This window comes from Tachysurus fulvidraco, chromosome 17 (genome assembly GCF_022655615.1).
Source record: "Tachysurus fulvidraco isolate hzauxx_2018 chromosome 17, HZAU_PFXX_2.0, whole genome shotgun sequence".
In the NCBI taxonomy this organism is placed as follows: domain Eukaryota; kingdom Metazoa; phylum Chordata; class Actinopteri; order Siluriformes; family Bagridae; genus Tachysurus; species Tachysurus fulvidraco.
This window is the reverse complement of record NC_062534.1, coordinates 20,300,552-20,317,627: the sequence shown is the minus strand read 5'-3', so window position 1 is coordinate 20,317,627 and position 17,076 is coordinate 20,300,552. Positions and strand designations below refer to the sequence as shown.

The 17,076-nt window shown below is 36.5% G+C and overlaps 1 protein-coding gene and 1 non-coding gene across 9 annotated transcripts in view; both read left to right on the top strand.

The window, feature by feature from the left end:
- The window catches only part of ndrg4 (NDRG family member 4), a 34,522-nt gene extending 25,102 nt beyond the window's left edge, over positions 1-9,420 (top strand). For 6 of the 8 annotated variants that reach the window (XM_027135569.2, XM_027135567.2, XM_027135571.2 and 3 more), the window contains 7 exons: positions 405-461; positions 882-933; positions 4,186-4,233; positions 4,867-4,902; positions 5,202-5,253; positions 5,599-5,637; positions 7,211-9,420. In XM_027135569.2, coding sequence (XP_026991370.1) covers positions 405-461; positions 882-933; positions 4,186-4,233; positions 4,867-4,902; positions 5,202-5,253; positions 5,599-5,637; positions 7,211-7,365 — 439 coding nt within the window. In that variant the 3' untranslated portion in view covers positions 7,366-9,420. The remainder of the gene's footprint in view (positions 1-404; positions 462-881; positions 934-4,185; positions 4,234-4,866; positions 4,903-5,201; positions 5,254-5,598; positions 5,638-7,210) is intronic. The other 2 variants (XM_027135568.2, XM_027135573.2) reach the window with 1 other exon arrangement.
- Positions 9,421-14,349: 4,929 nt separating this feature from the next.
- On the top strand, positions 14,350-14,513 carry LOC113636211. The gene has a single exon (XR_003438995.1). It is a non-coding gene; the product is annotated as a U1 spliceosomal RNA (small nuclear RNA).
- The last annotated feature ends 2,563 nt before the right edge of the window (positions 14,514-17,076 follow it).

Here is a 17,076-nt window from a genome sequence, read left to right as displayed (position 1 = left end):
AATTCAATTAAATTGTATTATTTTTTTTAGTCAAATTTAAAAATGTATATTTAAATATGCAAATAAAAGCCAATTAGGCAATGTCATAAATCAATTAGGCTTTAATTAAAATTGATTAACAATTTAACAATAGACATTGTTATAAAATGGAATCTAAATTCTAAGATTATGAATATTCTAATTTATGTTTATCTGTTGTCAGCCACAAACATACAGTAAACATGTTATATACAGGGTCACAATTTTAGTTATATATCAGGGACAAAATCAGGGTTTTCTTTGTCTCTTAAGGATATTCTGGATGGTCAGGCAGAACTCTCCATTTCAAACAGAACTGAGTTGAAATCCGTCCGTTGGTCAGAACTGATTCATTGACGTGACATTTCTGTGTTTTTATTTCTTAGCCGTAGAGATCTGGAGATGAATCGCAGTGGGACTGTGATAAACGCCAAGACACTCAGGTGTGCTTTTCTTTCTTCTTTCTCTCCATCTATCTCACACCTTCATTACACACTATTTCTCTCTCAGTTTTATTTTTATCTCTCCTTTCTTCTTTTTATATATCTATCCATCTATTCTTGCTTTTTGTTGTTATCCATTCTCTCCTTCTCTCATCCATACTGCCTCATACTTTATTGCTTTCTCTGTACCAGCATTTCTTTTTCTTTCACTTCTATTGTTTTTCTTCTCTTCCCCATTGGTAGATAATTATATAGGTCATGCAGCTTCTTTAAACAGCAGTACCGATTGTAGAACTGGACTTCCTCATAATTTTCTTTCTTTCTATCTTTTTCTCTGTCTTTCTAGCTTTGTATATAATTATATGTGCACTGTGTTTAATCTTGCCCTTTCTCGCTATCTGTGTTATTTCTGTCGTTTAGATGCCCCGTGATGCTGGTGGTGGGAGATAATGCTCCAGCAGAGGAAGGCGTGGTGAGTGTTTTTCTTTTCCTTTTCTTCCCTGCTTTCCTCCTCCTCACTCTTTCATTTCCTCTAGACATAGGGTTGGGTCCAAAAGCCTGTTCTTTCAAACTCAGACGAATACTGTATATGTGCATGTATAAATCTTCATATTAACATAAAAGAGATGTGAATTTTGTGTACTCAGTCTACATTTACTACAGTCTACATGAATACATTAACTCTGGTTCACTAGGTTACAGACTTAAGATACCATTAGCCAAAAACACTGTTTAACGTTTTGTTTTTTTTTTGTTTTTTGTTTTGTTTTATTTTGTTTGTTTTTTTTAAATACACATACAATGAACAGGAGAGAAAGTTTTAGTTCAAGTATTTCATGAAGATGTTTTGAAGATAGGCAGCGACTCAGCTGTCCAGATCCCTAGGGGAGGTTCTTTCCACCATCTTGGTGCAAGAACAGAAAAGAGTCTTGTAGAATACATACCTCTGCTGGTAGATCTGATGGTGTGAGGTGCAGTGCGAAGAGTGATGAGGGCTTTTGAGGTAAGAAGGAGCTGGTCCATTTTTGGCTTTGTAGGCTACAAAGTGAAGCTACCAGTGAAGGGATCACAGCAGCTTTGGGGTTTGAGAGAACTCAGGCAGGTTAAAAACAAGTCACGCAGCTGTATTTTGGATGATTGCAAGATCATGACCTGGGGATTAATCACCTGGGATGATCAGCAGTTCAATTTTGCTAGGATTGAGCTTCAAATGATGAGCCATCATCCACGGTAATATGTCTGCCAGACATGCTGAGATGTGGTGTATGAGGGTGGGAAAGAAGAAAAGATAGGTTGAGTATCATCAGCATAGCAGTGGTAAGAGAACACATGTGAGGAAATAACTTTACCAAGAGAGTGAGTATACAGGGAGAAAAGGAGAGGGCCAAGTGCTGAGCCCTGAGGGACACCAGGGCTATCTATTTCTTTTTTTTTTTTGTTACAACAAAATTTAAAACACTTACAGTAGACTATTAACATTTTCATTATGAACAAAGATGTCTTCAGTCACAACCAAAACTCTCCTTATTTCTAGCTACACTTTCTACAAATTTTTTTGTTTCCCTGTTAGTTTCAATAGTTCGGAGATTTAGCAGCCTTCCCCCTCTGTCTGTTTTTTCTGGGACAGATGGTACAGGATTTAGGTCAGTCTCCTGGGCCATATGCCCAATAATTTGAGCTATATTTTATAGAAATGTATAAATTCAGGGTCACTGCATCCTCACATCACATCACATCACATCACATCACATCACATCACATCACATCACATCACATCACATCACATCACATCAAGCCAAGCCATGTGTAAATGGAAGAGAGAAAGAGTGATAAAGACTGAATAAAGTAGATGATATTAAGAGCAAAGACAAAAAACAAACATAAGAACAAGACTGATCAAGTATATGAGAATAACACAGAAAATAGAATGATAGAGACAAGCAATGATCTCCAAATGCTGCAGTGCATTTAGGATATTCTTCCACTAGGGTGCATTGTTTGGCTACAGCTTAAATGCAGTACAGATTGTAGCAGCATTGTAGGACTGTGCTGTATATTTTAAACTTTCTGATGCAACAAAGAGGCAATCCCATAATAGTGCACTCTGATTGTGTTACTTTTGGTGTGTGTGAGTCTTTGTGTGTTTGTGCACATTCCTGCATAAATCTGATACCTCAGATATGTACAGCTGTGCAGCTACTTCTGGAGTGACTCATGTAGTATGAAATATTTGGGTCAGCACACACACACACACACACACACACACACACACACACACACACACACACACACACACACACACACACACACACACACATACACACACACACAAACTAGGTCAAACACTCACACTAGGACATGCAAACACATAATGCTACACCCAGATCATCTGACGACATATATTTCTCCCATGTTTAACCTCAAACACACTAAAACTTATCTTATAAACTGAACTTATTGGAAAATGAGATAAAATGAATGCATTAAATTAATAATACATGCAATGAACCATGTTTTGATTTTAAGTATGTTATATTTACATGCATGACATTTGAATGATGAACTTATGCAGAGTTCCCTATCAATAAATACATCCTGATACATGTTCAAACCTCTATGAGTGGGAATACAGTAAGAAATCCCCAACAGCTTTTTTGTTATTTATTTATTTGTTTGTTTGTTTTTGTTTATTTGTTTATTTATTTTTAATGAAAGTGATTATGAAGATGCTATGTACTGTAGTTGTACACTAACAGTGTACTTTTATTAGTGCAATTAGTGCAGCTGTGTATACAGTAGTAAGCATATCAGTTCAGTATTATCAGCAACTCTTAAATAAATTAACTAGGCCCAAGTGGGAAAATGAGAGTGAGATTGACAAAACATTTGCTCTTGTTCCTTTTCTCAGCTTATTTGAGTTTTCTTTTGAGTGAAGTGAAGTGACGTGACATACGGCTAAGTACGGTGACCCATACTAAGAATTCGTTCTCTGCATTTAACCCATCCAAAGTGCACACACACAGCGTGAACACACACCCGGAGCAGTGGGCAGCCATTTATGCTGCGGTGCCCGGGGAGCAGTTGTGCTTGGAAGATCTTAACCCTATGGCAAAGGCAGCCAGGTTGTAGGCATAAATATTCTGGGATTTTGCAGAATTCATGATGCTATCAGTTTCCATGGCCATATTTGACAGTGGAATTAATCTTTTCTTGTTTACAGTCCTGTTTTTTTTTGTTTGTTTGTTTGTTTGTTTGTTTGTTTTTAATTCATGAATGTTTTTTGGTCTCATGAATGTACCTCATGGTTTCAGCAGATCTACTGATTTTGTTTCCTCACTGTGTTTGTGAGTTGCAATCAAGTAGGGCTTCTTTCTTCTTTCTTTTCTTTCCTTATAACCAGCTGGTTGTTTTGATGATGGTGTTTAACTGTTGACTCTATAAGGGCATCAACTATGACAATCTTTTTTTGCCCTTTTCTTTGTCATAAGAAAAGTCAGTAATTCTGGAGTTAAATGTCTAATATACAGTCTATTACATTTTCATATAACACTATATATTGTGTTTTATATCTGTTTGATTAACATGTATAAATGTAAAGCATAATAATTCATTAATGACATATCTACAGCCAAGGCCAGTATTTCATCACGTCCTGTCGATCTAAAAGTACGTACATATTTTCCTTTTTATATCCTGGTTATTTTCCCTATTTTTTAATCTTCAGGTTGAGTGCAACTCCAAACTGGACCCGACCAACACCACTTTCCTGAAGGTAAAAATCGTATGTCACCACAAAAAGAACAAATTGCACAAATAAAAAGAAGCAATTATTCATCTATAACGCTCATAAAATGAGAGATAAAATTTCTCAAATCTCGAAATTTCTTTAATCTATTCAAATTTCTCTATTTCTTATTACAATTTTAAAATAGACCACATTTAAAACTATTCTACAATAAACCACAATTATTAAAACCATTTATAGATTTCTAATTATATTTCATAATTCTTAAGCTTGAAAAATTGCCAGATTGTTGCTGATTTTAAGCAATAGTTTCTAGAAACAAGCAAAATGACCTGATTAATGCCTGAAAATAATAAAATATGACTAGATATAGTTTTAGTTAATATTAGATTTGGTTTCTCAAGAAATAGTCGATAAATTTGAATAGATTCAAGATATTTGAACCTTTTTTGAAAAACTTTTTTTTGGTGAAAAATTTAAGTTTTAATTTTTATTTAATTTATTTTTTATTTTATTTTGTTATTTGTACTTATTATTATTATTATTATTATTATTGTTGTTGTTGTTGTTGTTGTTGTTGTTGTTGTTGTTGTTGTTTGCAGTGTACTGAGTTCAAAGCGATGCAAGGAAGACAGTAACTTCTTGTGTGTTTCATTTCAGATGGCTGACTCGGGTGGACTGCCTCAGATCACACAGGTCAGAATCCTGATCCAGGATCAGTTTGTGCACATGTTTCTATTAAGCTTTCTGTTCAGGGACTAAATTGGCCTACTGAGTCCATGAAGTCAAATTCATTGAAGCACTTTTATAAACTGTAGTCTAGGTAATTAAGGCATAGGACATTTTTAAATAAAATGGCCACTATAATTATTTTTATCTCAGCAACAACAAAGCTACTAAGGCAACCTTTCTACTCCAAACATGTCTGTCTAACTGCTCTTTTTGTACTGGTTGTGTGTTGTGTGCTCATTAACCCTCTACTGTTTTTGCCTCAGCCTGGAAAACTGACAGAGGCCTTTAAGTACTTCCTGCAGGGGATGGGATACAGTAAGTGTTATTAATAATTATTCTTTTTGAATTAGAATAAAAATAAAAATTATTACCTAATTTTATCTGAGACTTGTAATTCGAGTGCATTTCTAAATCTGAGTCTAATTGCATTAATCAGTCTGTTTAACACGATCAAGTAGTCAGCCTGTGTGTAAAGGTATAAAGGGACAGATGTGTGTGTGCTTGCTTGTGTATGTGTGTGTGTGTGTGTGTGTGTGTGTGTGTGTGTGTGTGTGTGTGTGTGTGTGTGTGTGTGTGTGTGCTTCTTGTGTGTGTAGGAATGCATAGTTTTTTTGTAACCTATTCCTTTGTGTTTGTGTGCGTTTTCCTGTCCTCTCTCAGTCGCGTCTATAAAGGATCGGAGGATGAGTGGAGGACCAGGTATTTCCTGTTTCCTCTCCTGCCTCCTCCATCTGAAACAAAACAATTTGTATTTTTCACCCTGTTGGATCTTACCATCCCTCCTTTCTTTTGTCCCTGTTTGAATGTGTGATTTCTGTTGGTTTGTGCTGTGATTTTGCAGACCAGCCATCAATGTCCCATCATGCTCTCTGCATGGCCGACTCCAGTGGCTCCGGCCAAAAACAGAGATGCTTGTGAAATAGGTTTATTAGTCAGAAGTGCACACAAGATATATATATATATACTATATATATATACATACTACCGGTACAGTGAAGACAACAGGAGGCTTGTAATAGTTGTTAGAATGTTCTTAAAAGAATGGTATATGAACTGAGGATCTGTGAAAGAAAAAAAAATCAGTGGAGAATGAGACCTCAGAACATACACTCCAGCTGCATAGTTTCAATGTTGCTTCTTATCTGCCCTTGAAAGTGTCTTCTTGCTTTTAAAAACATACCACAATATATCAAATCTCCAGTCAGCAGTACAACTCTTGACAAAGTCTAGATTGTTTAAAAAGGTCCAAACCTACAAAAACGTTTTTCAACTTATAGTTAGTTTATAGTCCTTTGATTTTGATTTGTCAAAACAAATGTCTCAGCTACTTTGCTCTATTATACAACAGCACTTGTAAGCGATAACTAACTTGTTGTAGATGTTACCTGACACTAATTGATTCAATTATATGACGTGTGAGATGTTGCTCATTTATAAATAGATAATTGTTAGTGTTGCTTCAATGCTGTGCAGTAATACACTTTAGCACATGCTGTAGGAGAAAAATGTTTATCTCGCTGGGGGTCAGTGTGGATTTGAAAGCTAACCAAAGAAGTCTGGGCATGAGGCAGGAAAACTAGGAGTCATTTAGGAACAATACTAGATGTCATACAGGAAACTGTTAGGAATCGTATAAAAATACTACTAGGAAACTGCTAGGATTTTTTTTAAGGAATACAACTAGGAGTCATATTAATTCTCCTAGGAGTCATTTAAGAATATTACTAGGAGTCATTTAGGAATTGTACTAGGAGTCATATAGGAACAATACTAGATGTCATACAGGAAACTGTTAGGAATCGTATAAAAATACTACTAGGAGCCATACAGGGAAACTGCTAGGATTTATTTAGGAACATTACTAGGAGTCATTAATACTCCTAGGATTCATTTAGGAATAATACTAGATGTCATACAGGAAAACTGTTAGGAGTCATATAGGAATACTACTAGAATTTATTTAGGAATACTACTAGGAGTTATATAGGGGTTATGAGGGGAAGTGGACAAGAGCATGATAAGAACAGTATTGGAACGCAGTATTTGATCTTCCTTTCATCATTGCATGAAGCTGTTAAAGAAAAAAGAAAAGAAAGAAAGAAAGAAAAAAATTAGATTTACAAAATGACATTCACTCTTGAATTTAGGTTGATGAGCTACTAGAAGGAGCACCAGCATGCCGTCTTAACCACCCTCCTCGCTTCATAGCATGATGATCAAGAACATTGTACTATTGTTTTCATTTCTCTCTCTCTCTCTTTCCCTTTCTCAGTGCCCTCAGCCAGTATGACTCGGCTGGCTCGCTCTCGCACTGCCTCTCTGACCAGCGGTGGCTCCGTGGACGGCTCTCGCAACCGAGCGTGCACACACTCGGACAGCACCGAGGGTGTGGGTCAGCTCAGCCACACCATGGAGGTGTCCTGTTGAGCTCTCTCGCACACAAATACACACACATATACACATACAGTATACACAAAAAACACATGCGTAGATGGAGGTCATGGAACAGATAGCAGTAGGGACTGAGTTGAAGGAAAGGGCAGAGATTTGTTCCTCTGTGTGTTTCTGTTCTGTAAAATGACACACTCCTCCAATCTCTCTCCTGTGTGTTTCATGGCTTCATGGTTTTTTGCTCAAAGTGTATTCGTGTTGTTGCTCCAGCATCTTCTGTCCTGCTTACGTCACGTGAGCCCTGAAAATAACTCCCATCGTTCCCTGCTCTCGTGTCCTTTCACAGTCTCCAAGAGTGACTGGTTGCTTTAAAGCACATATGGATTTTGAGTAAAAAAAAAAAGAAAGAAAGAAAGAAAGAAAGAAAGAAAGAAAGAAAGAAAGAAAGAAAGTAGAAACAAAAAAAATGGAGAAATTCATGACTAACCAGTGAGTTTGATGTTTTTATTAAGGTCTTTATAATCTCCCTGACATACCATTAACTGTGGTTGTAAATACGTAAAGATGTTTTCTCCTCTATTTGTCAAATATATTAAGGTCTTTAAATATACAATGCATAAGTGTTTTTTTTTGTTTTGTTTTGTTTTGTTTTGTTTTTTTAGTTCAAGTAACCCGGGGGGCAGAGTTACTGCAGTGATTTCCTTTGAAAACCCTGTAACAATAAAGTAACATAACTTTGGCTCTACTAGCTGGCTAATATTCGGTATGTAGCTAAGGACAAAAAACCCTTAGATTGAATGACAAAATACATTGAGGGCACCAATAAACATAACACACCAAATGCATCCAGATTGTGCTTTGTTTTTCATTCTGTCTTTTCTTTTTTAGCTAGATATTAAGCTATAGCTGATGTTTGTCAAGAAGCTGGCTACTCTTGGGTCTGAGATTTTGTTGAACTGCAAGTAATTTTATTCATGAATTTCTCCATCTTAGAGTTTCTAAGCAGGAAGCAGGTTGAGGGATGTCATCTGGCAACGTACAATAATTCCGGTTCTCTGTCTTAGCCATGAGCAGGATTGTTTGATTGAGGCTGCAGCCAATCAGGTTTTAAGATGTTAGTTCTTAGCCAATCATCACAGCTCATATGCATTTCAAATACTTCTAAAATCTGTGCTAGTGACTACACCAAGTAGTACACTTACTGTATTGCACACTACTCTACCAGTGACTACACCAAGTAATACACTTCCTGTAGTGCACACTACTCTACCAGTGACTACACCAAGTAATACACTTACTGTAGTGCACGCTACTCTACCAGTGACTACACCAAGTAATACATTTACTGTAGTGCACGCTACTCTACCAGTGACTACACCACCTGTAGTACACTTACTGTAGTGTGCACTACTCTACCAGTGACTACACCACATTTAGTACACTTTTAGTAGTGTGCACCACTCCACAAGTGTGCATTACTCATTTAGTCACTATTATTTGACTTTATTATACACTGCATTGTTGTTTTCACTAACTTTAGCGCACATACCTACCTACCACTGAAATACTTTCTTCAACCAAATGTAGTACACTAATTGTAAAGTACACTAGCTTGAGTGTGCATTACTTTATCTGTTTATACGCCACCCAGCCTAGCAAAGAGTGTATTAGTGTTCACTACTTTACCAAAGAATCCTGGTAGTGCACCCTTATATATTCTTTTAACTTTATTATGGTAATTGCAGTGTACACTACCCTAGCACTGACTTCTCCACTCTACCCTAGTCACTAGATGCACTGTTCTATCAATCAATATTCATTACCTTTTAGTAGGCTCATTGTAGTGTGCATTCCCCTCTGGCATAGAAGTGGTTTTGCCTGGGATTGGTTCATCGGTTTCCTTTTTTTTAGACAATCACAATTCAACCTGAACCAAACCGGACCCGCAAACTGAGGCTGAACCTGTGTGCAGGCAAAGAGGTCGTAGGTCATAAGGCAGTCTGTACAGTGTCTAGTTCAAAGGAAGTCTATACCAAAGTAACACACACACACACACACACACACACACACACACACACACATACACATACAGGTTCTGTGAAGGAATAAAACCTCAGAAATCACACCACACTTTACATTCAGGCTTTTCTCTACTTCCCTGTTGAACATGTGAATATGAATATGAGCTACACTGATAGGTGACACCAAGCATGTGAGCTGTGAGATGATTGGCTAGAGCTGCTCCATGATTGTATTATAAATGGCAACGATATGAGTGATCATTGTGTCCCCTCCCCTTTCACAAATAACTCAACTTCTCTTCCATCTGCCTTACTGAATGTTACTTTACACAGCTTCCCCAATCTTGTAGGAAGTGATGTACTCACTACTGCAGGGGTGTTACCTGTTCATGTGCGTCTGTGAGGGTTGGGGCTTTCTGGAGCTTCATGCTCCAAGCTCGGAATGTAGGGCAAATCCCAAACACACAAAATTCCCTTTCCCTAAAAAACTCAAGGTGCCCCGACCCTTACAGACACATACAGTCGCCCCAAAGGGCTAATCGACCTCTCGTTCCCTTCGTTATTTCCGGTAACACTCCTAAGTGCACACGACATGAGAGGATACAAACTCTGCAAATGCTGTCCAAATCTGTTGATGAATACAGCAGCCATGTATTGTAGGTTATATCAAAGTGTGTGCGTCATGAGTGAGGAAATGTAGAGGAGTCATGAAGGGTGTTAAGACCTTTTGGACGGTGTTTGACTGAAATGTTTCTATTAGAAACAAAGAAATGAGGTCATCATGATAGTAATATTTCAATTAATATTGCACTAGTGTTAAATGTAGCGCTAAGTGTTTTGAGGCATATGTAAAAATCACACAAGAATGGATAACAGAAATAGAAAGAAGCTAACATTTTATGTGAAATAATGAAATGAAGATGATATTCGATTTGAATTAGAGTAAAAACAGAACAGGTTAGATACCAGTAGAAGAAAGATTCTCACTTTTTAAGACGGATACTGGACAAGCTGTAAGTTTCTCCTGCCTCTGTTTGCATGATACTGTACAAACCCGAGACTGTGTTTCATTATTTCTGTCTGCCAGTTGTTAAGCATGCCTCCTGTTCTCCACATAGCTGTGTTTCTCATCATTGATATGAGGTCAGACATCGTCTCTGACACTGTAGTAAATGGTACCGATGCCGGATCAGATTCTGAACATGATCTAGGATGTTGTTATATTGTGGCTCCATCCCAAAACACATTCAATTACTACTCGGTCTGGGTTCAACACTCTGTGACCTGCTTTTCACCTCCTGAACTTCACCTTAGCACTTATTACTCTCTTCCTGCTGTAGATATTCACTGTTTTTAGATAATAACAAGCAAAAAGGATTGCTTTGTCTTGTGAAGGTATACAGTTCATATTTCCACAACCCAAAATTATTATTATTATTATTATTATTATTATTATTATTATTATTCATTTTGTATTGAGCAATAAGTAAGTTGTTGTGTTTTGAGATGGTTCTTCCTTTCAGAACTCAAAAAAGACGTCTGTAGAGACAGTTCAACCGAACCTTTCCCGCCTGATTAAAACAAGTGTTCATGTAAAATGTAAATCTATATAGAAGCCATCAATATATGTGTACTTATCATGTAACAACGTTAAATAAACAAGAAAGTAACAACAAAATGAAATGTTGTCCTGCTTCTATGTGTGGTGTATCTCTAATATTGAATAATATGTTTTTACAGAACATGTAAAGTATATAAAGTATATAAAGAATGTAAAGTAGCTTTTAAAATGTTTTATTTTAAGAGTACAGCATTGAATGTAGAAATATTCATCTTGAGATAAAGGCCCTAATGTTTGGCTCTGGAAATGTAATTAAAAATCTTTAGAAAATAATACGAAAATACGAGATAAAGCTAACAAAAGTTATCTAGCTACTAATGCGGTTTATATTAATCCACTTCAGAGTTCTCATTCAGAGATTCTGTACCATCATCTAACCCTAATAATTAAATGATTTAAAATATTTGCTACTAAAAAAAATAATCCTTCATAAAGTGGAGATTTCTGTATGATGAAATTGTGTCCGCTGCCAGCACTTTTTTAACAGTCGAAGATAAAGCTGTAACTTTGAGTTGTGAACTAACTTCTTTCAACTTTTTGGGAACTATTTTACATCCTGACCCTCAGCTGGTACAGCTGGATGCATGCGTTTCTGTAATTTCTGACCTTTTATTGAAACATCTCTTTCTGTGTTTCAGAAAATGACCGAATGTCACTTATTATCATACAAAACTTGAAATGGAAATATAATAGTTGTTTATTATTGTATGATTATTATAGCGGTTGTATAGTAGTTAGTTAGTATTATGATTGTACGTTTTTTTCCTTGTACTGATCCTAAGTGGGTTGAATATGAAATGTTACCTGGACCTAGTTTTGTTACACAGAAAACATCCTGGTCCCATTTAGACCCTCTGCTTGTATCTGTATTGTGTCGGAGACTAAATCTCTTCAAAAGCCAATTAAAATGCATAATACATATCACTAATAAATGATATTTTTCATTTTATTTCATTTTTCATTTCATTCAATTTCCCTTTTTTTCGTGTCACTCAGCATGACTTTTGATCTAATGTATTTCAATAGGAAGCAGCTTTCGTGTCTGGATCACGTTTTTCTTTCTGCCAACGGAAGCATTGTTTTTGCTCATTTGTTATTCGTTTTTAAACTTTAAGCACTACATTACTCAACATTTACCCAGGAGATTTTATCCTTGTTTTTATTGCTTTATATTCTGTAGGGAACTAACCATTGTGCTATGCTTTCTTTTCTGAGAAAAGCTATTTTTCCATCTATTTGGTGTGTCAAATCAGACAGTAAGCTAAATACTACAGTTCCCATGAGCCTTATCTACTTTTACTACTGTATGTTAAAGATGTCAGCTAAAACTACCTGATAACCCACCGCCGATTCTCTTTTAATGATCTCCTTATCTTTCTTTCAACACATAAACACGAAAGTGTGGCTTGCAGAAATCACCTAATCGCAGATCATATATATCTATACATAGATGTCGCCTTGGGGTCCTAAAAATGCGTCAAAACTGCTGCCATCTTTGTACAGGGCTCTTGTACTTCAAATGCTCGACAATGCCGGACTTCTGTGCTGCATTTACATGTTCAGACGAAAGAAATCTATAAACCAGACAGCAAGGGATTACATTTCACAAGTGAGAATGTGTTTTATGATATTTAGTGGTAGGAAATTATATTTCTGGTTACGTTGGTTTGTTTCAGTCCTTGGTTAACGACCGCTGCTAATCCATGCTAGTTTCCCATGTTATTGACAGGAAAACCGACAATGTCTGTAGATTCCGAAGCTCTTAATAAGGACATTAAAAATTGCTTAAAAGCGAAGACCCAACTTTATGTATGTTCTGTAAGATTCCCTTTTCTGTCAAACATATTTTATTAGATTGTACTGGACTTAACACAAGCAGAATCAATCAATCAATTATCAAGTTACTTCACTTAAGGACATATTTAATGATATTATGCCTGAAAAAGGTTTTGATTTTTTTTTTTATCTTATGTTAATTAAAAAAAATTATAATATGACTTGCTGTTTATATTTGTTTTATTTTTATTGTATTTATATATTTGTGTTTTTGTAATTGAATTTTTGCCATGAAAATAACTTTGTTTGCTGACATGGCATTAAATAAAATAATCAGAATCTGAATCTATTTGTAGATTCCCAAGTGATAAACAGAGACGTCAGTCATGGACAAGTTGCAGGGACACTAAACACTTTTTTTTTATGGTCAACTTAGCTGACAGTCCTGGAAGGATGTCACCAGTTAGGTTGGCAGTTCAGCCTCAAAGTCAAACTTTGTTGTTGTTTTTTTGGTTTAAGTGACTATACTTATTTAATGTTGTAAGTATTGCGGAAAGATTAATAAAAGATTGAACGGTCTTTGGCACCTCAACTATCTAACTTTCACATTATGTTCCTCTCAAATCTGTGCTTTGCTTCCACCTTCAAATTGCTTTGTGTATCATATTTAATAAATCAATACAATTTAAATGTTTAAATTAACATGTGTAGTCACACCACTGTAGCAGTGTTGCAGGCTATAATGTAAGTAGTGATTGTTCATTTGAAGTTTACTCAAGTGGAAGAATGTAACTAATAAACTTAGATTAGTAGATTATCTTCATATCAAAACCTTACATTTTCACTGTGCTCAATGATAAATACATGTCTGACCTTTGGAAAGAAGCAAAAAAAGCCTAGAAAATCGCATTCATGACGATTTATCGTGGTTTCATTTCTTTGCCTACATTGACGCTGATGCATTAATAGGAGGGAGTTCCCTGTACCAAGATGGCGGCTTAATTGACGCATTCGTTCCAATGTACTGCCGTATACAAGGCGACATCTAGTGTATACATCTATGATCGCAAATGTGGACGCCCTCATTACCCGTGAGCCTCAGCATTCGTTGCTATGGAGACGGAGCCAGTCCGCTTTGCGATTGGGTGATTTCTGCAGCCTTTCAGGGTTTCGCGAATTTCACCTAACCTGCAAACCGAGTGGGCGGGGCGAATATGAAGGCTTTGAAAACATTAATAAAACTGTAAAATATTTGTCTTTTCCTTCTGCTTACTGTATAACGTTTGGCCTTTATTTCCTGGACTGAATAATTTTAGTGTAAAGTGTACGTGTACCGATTAAACACACATTTTCCTGAACATTGTGGATCTCATTATGTATTCAGTAGCAATGCATCATGGGTAATGTTAAACTGTTTTGTTTCTTAATAAATAGTCCACCACACGACTTTATATGTAATAAATCTAACGTTATTTTTTCAGTATGTGTAGACTGCAGTGTTTTAGTACCAGATATTTATGTAATGATTATAGCACTGTTCTTTACCATGATGGTAAACGGTGTGCTCGGTGGTGCAGTCTCTAGCTGCTGGAGGAGTAATTCATACTTACCTGGCAGGAGAGACACCATGATCAAGAAGGTGGTTCACTCAAGGCGAGACTCAGCCATTGCACCTGGGCTTTGTTGACCTTTGTGAATTCCCCAAATGCGGGAATCTCAACTGCATAATTTATGGTAGTGGGGGACTGCGTTCGCGCTCTCCCCTGATATTCAGTATTAAAGTCAGAAACAGTCTTACTGCACTTGCTTATGCAGCTTTTCGCTTGTTGTGTTTTGTTAAAGGTTGGATCTCTGATTTTTTAAAGTCAATATTGACATATTGCTACTAAAGCAAGCACGCCTCTAACCCAAATGGGTTCCACCCCTGTATTGATGGCTCCGCCCACACTTACATGCGTAACCAAGGCAACTAATGGAAAGAAATGTATAGGGTCAGAATTGTTTCGTTATTCTGAATAAATACACTATGAATATGATCCACAAATAAATAGAAAGAGTTTCACAAATATATTTATAAATTGTATAAAAATATTTATAAATTGTATTTATTTGCGAATTGCTTCCTGCTCATTTGTGGATTGCGTTCTGTGCATTTGTGAATCACGGCACGCATTTGTGAATCGCGTTCTGTGGATTTGAAACATTTCTAACGTCAAGACTTGCACAAGAATCCACAAATAGGTGGACTCCGCCCACCATCTACTCCAGCCAATCGGACAACGGTCTCGTGGCGCTGACCAATCGTGGCACGGTCTACCTCAAACCAATCACGTTCTGATTTGCTCGCACTATCACAGTGTAATATGTACTGCAAAATACGATTAAAAAAACAAAAACAAAAAACATTTGTCGCAGATTCGAGCCCAATCTGGTAACCCTGTATGGATTGTAGCCAGCACTAAGGGTTAGTTCAACTCTGCTTTCTTTGGAAACGATCTCAGCATCATCAATGGGTCCAGGGGTAGTGTGAAGAGCGAGTAAATCAGAACGTGATTGGCTGGAGTAGACGGTGGGCGGAGTCCACCTATTTGTGGATTCTTGTGCACGTCTTGACGTTAGAAATGTTTCAAATGCACAAATGCACAGAACGCGATTCACAAATGAGCAGGAAGCAATTCGCAAATAAATACAATTTATAAATATTTTTTTATTTGCAAATCCCATTTTATTTATTTGTGAATTTCATTTCTTTTTTTGAAATTTGTAAAAATATTTGTGAAACTCTCTATTTATTTGTGGATCATAGTGTATTTATTCAGAATAACGAAACAATTCTGACCCCATAGAAATGTGTCTATCATAGCTGAAGGGAAGAAAAATATGATTGCAGATAAACAAACAAGCAAAAATGACACACAAGCATAATCATGTAAAGGACAAAGGCATATATTAGTTCTGTGTAACAAAGCAAACCCAACGTTCTATCGAGAACGGTTTTAATTTTTCTAAAAAAAGGCTTGATTTCTGTTAACACGCTCACTGTGTGTGTGTGTGTGTGTGTGTGTGTGTGTGTGTGTGTGTGTGTGTGTGTGTGTGTGTGTGTGTGTGTGTGTGTGTGTGTGTGTGTCCGCGTGCTTACCCCAATTAGTGCAATATGTTTAGAATTTCCTCAAGTGTTCCCCATTTTATGCCCCTCCAATAAATACATTTTCATTAATATAATCAACACCAAGAGTATATTTCTGTATTAATAAACAGAGACACAAATACTTTATATATTATCAGCAAGGCCTGATACCCAGATTGTTTTACAATACATACAATATACAAAACAATATACACAGATCAGGCATAACCATTAGGGTGTTTTTTGGTTTCGGGCACCAAGATGTTGGCAGCAGTTCCTTTAAGTCCTGTAAGTTGGGAGGTGGGGCCTCCATGGATCGGACTTGTTTGTTCAGCACCTTCCACAGATGCTCAAATTTGGAGGCCAAGTCAACACCTCAAACTCGTGTTCCTCAAACCATTCCTGAAAAAACATGATCCATCAGACCAGGCCACCTTCTGTCATTCCACTGTGGTTCAATTCTCATTCTCATTGTATCCTCTCATGTCGTGTCTCATTGTTGGTGCTTTCGGCAGTGGACAGGGATCAACATAGGCACCCAGACGGGTCTGCAGCGGTGCAGCCCCATACACAATGTACTGCAATGCTACAACAAACTGCAATGCACTGTGCACTCTGACACCTTACCATCTAAACCAGCATTAACTTCTTCAGCAGTTTTAGATACAGTAGCTCGTCTGTTAGATCGGACCACACGGGCCAGCCTTTGCTTCCCAAAAGCATCAATGTGCCTTGGTCAACTTAGTGATATTTTATAATATCAGTCAAATTTGTTTTAGGTTTGTTTATTAAAGACTGGGAAATCATAAAATACATTATTAAATAACAGCAGGACATACTGATAGTATATAAAGTATATTTGTCTCTGTTTATTAATAAAGAAATATACGGTTATATTAAATAAAATTGATTTATTGGAGGGGCATAAAATGGGGAACACTTGAGGAAAAATAACACAACAATACAAAGTAGTAAGAACATGATAAAGATTGAAAAGTAATAAACACTGAAATTATTTACAAATTATACAATGAGATGCAACTAAGAAAGAGGATTATTATATCTGACTAAATCAAAATAAAAACGACGAATTGCAAATATTTAAAAAAATCCAAAAAATACTTTAAAAAAGTAAATAAATATGACTTGTTTTAAAACTAACTGAAATTGGTGTACAATTGAATAGAGGTCACTTTATTTCT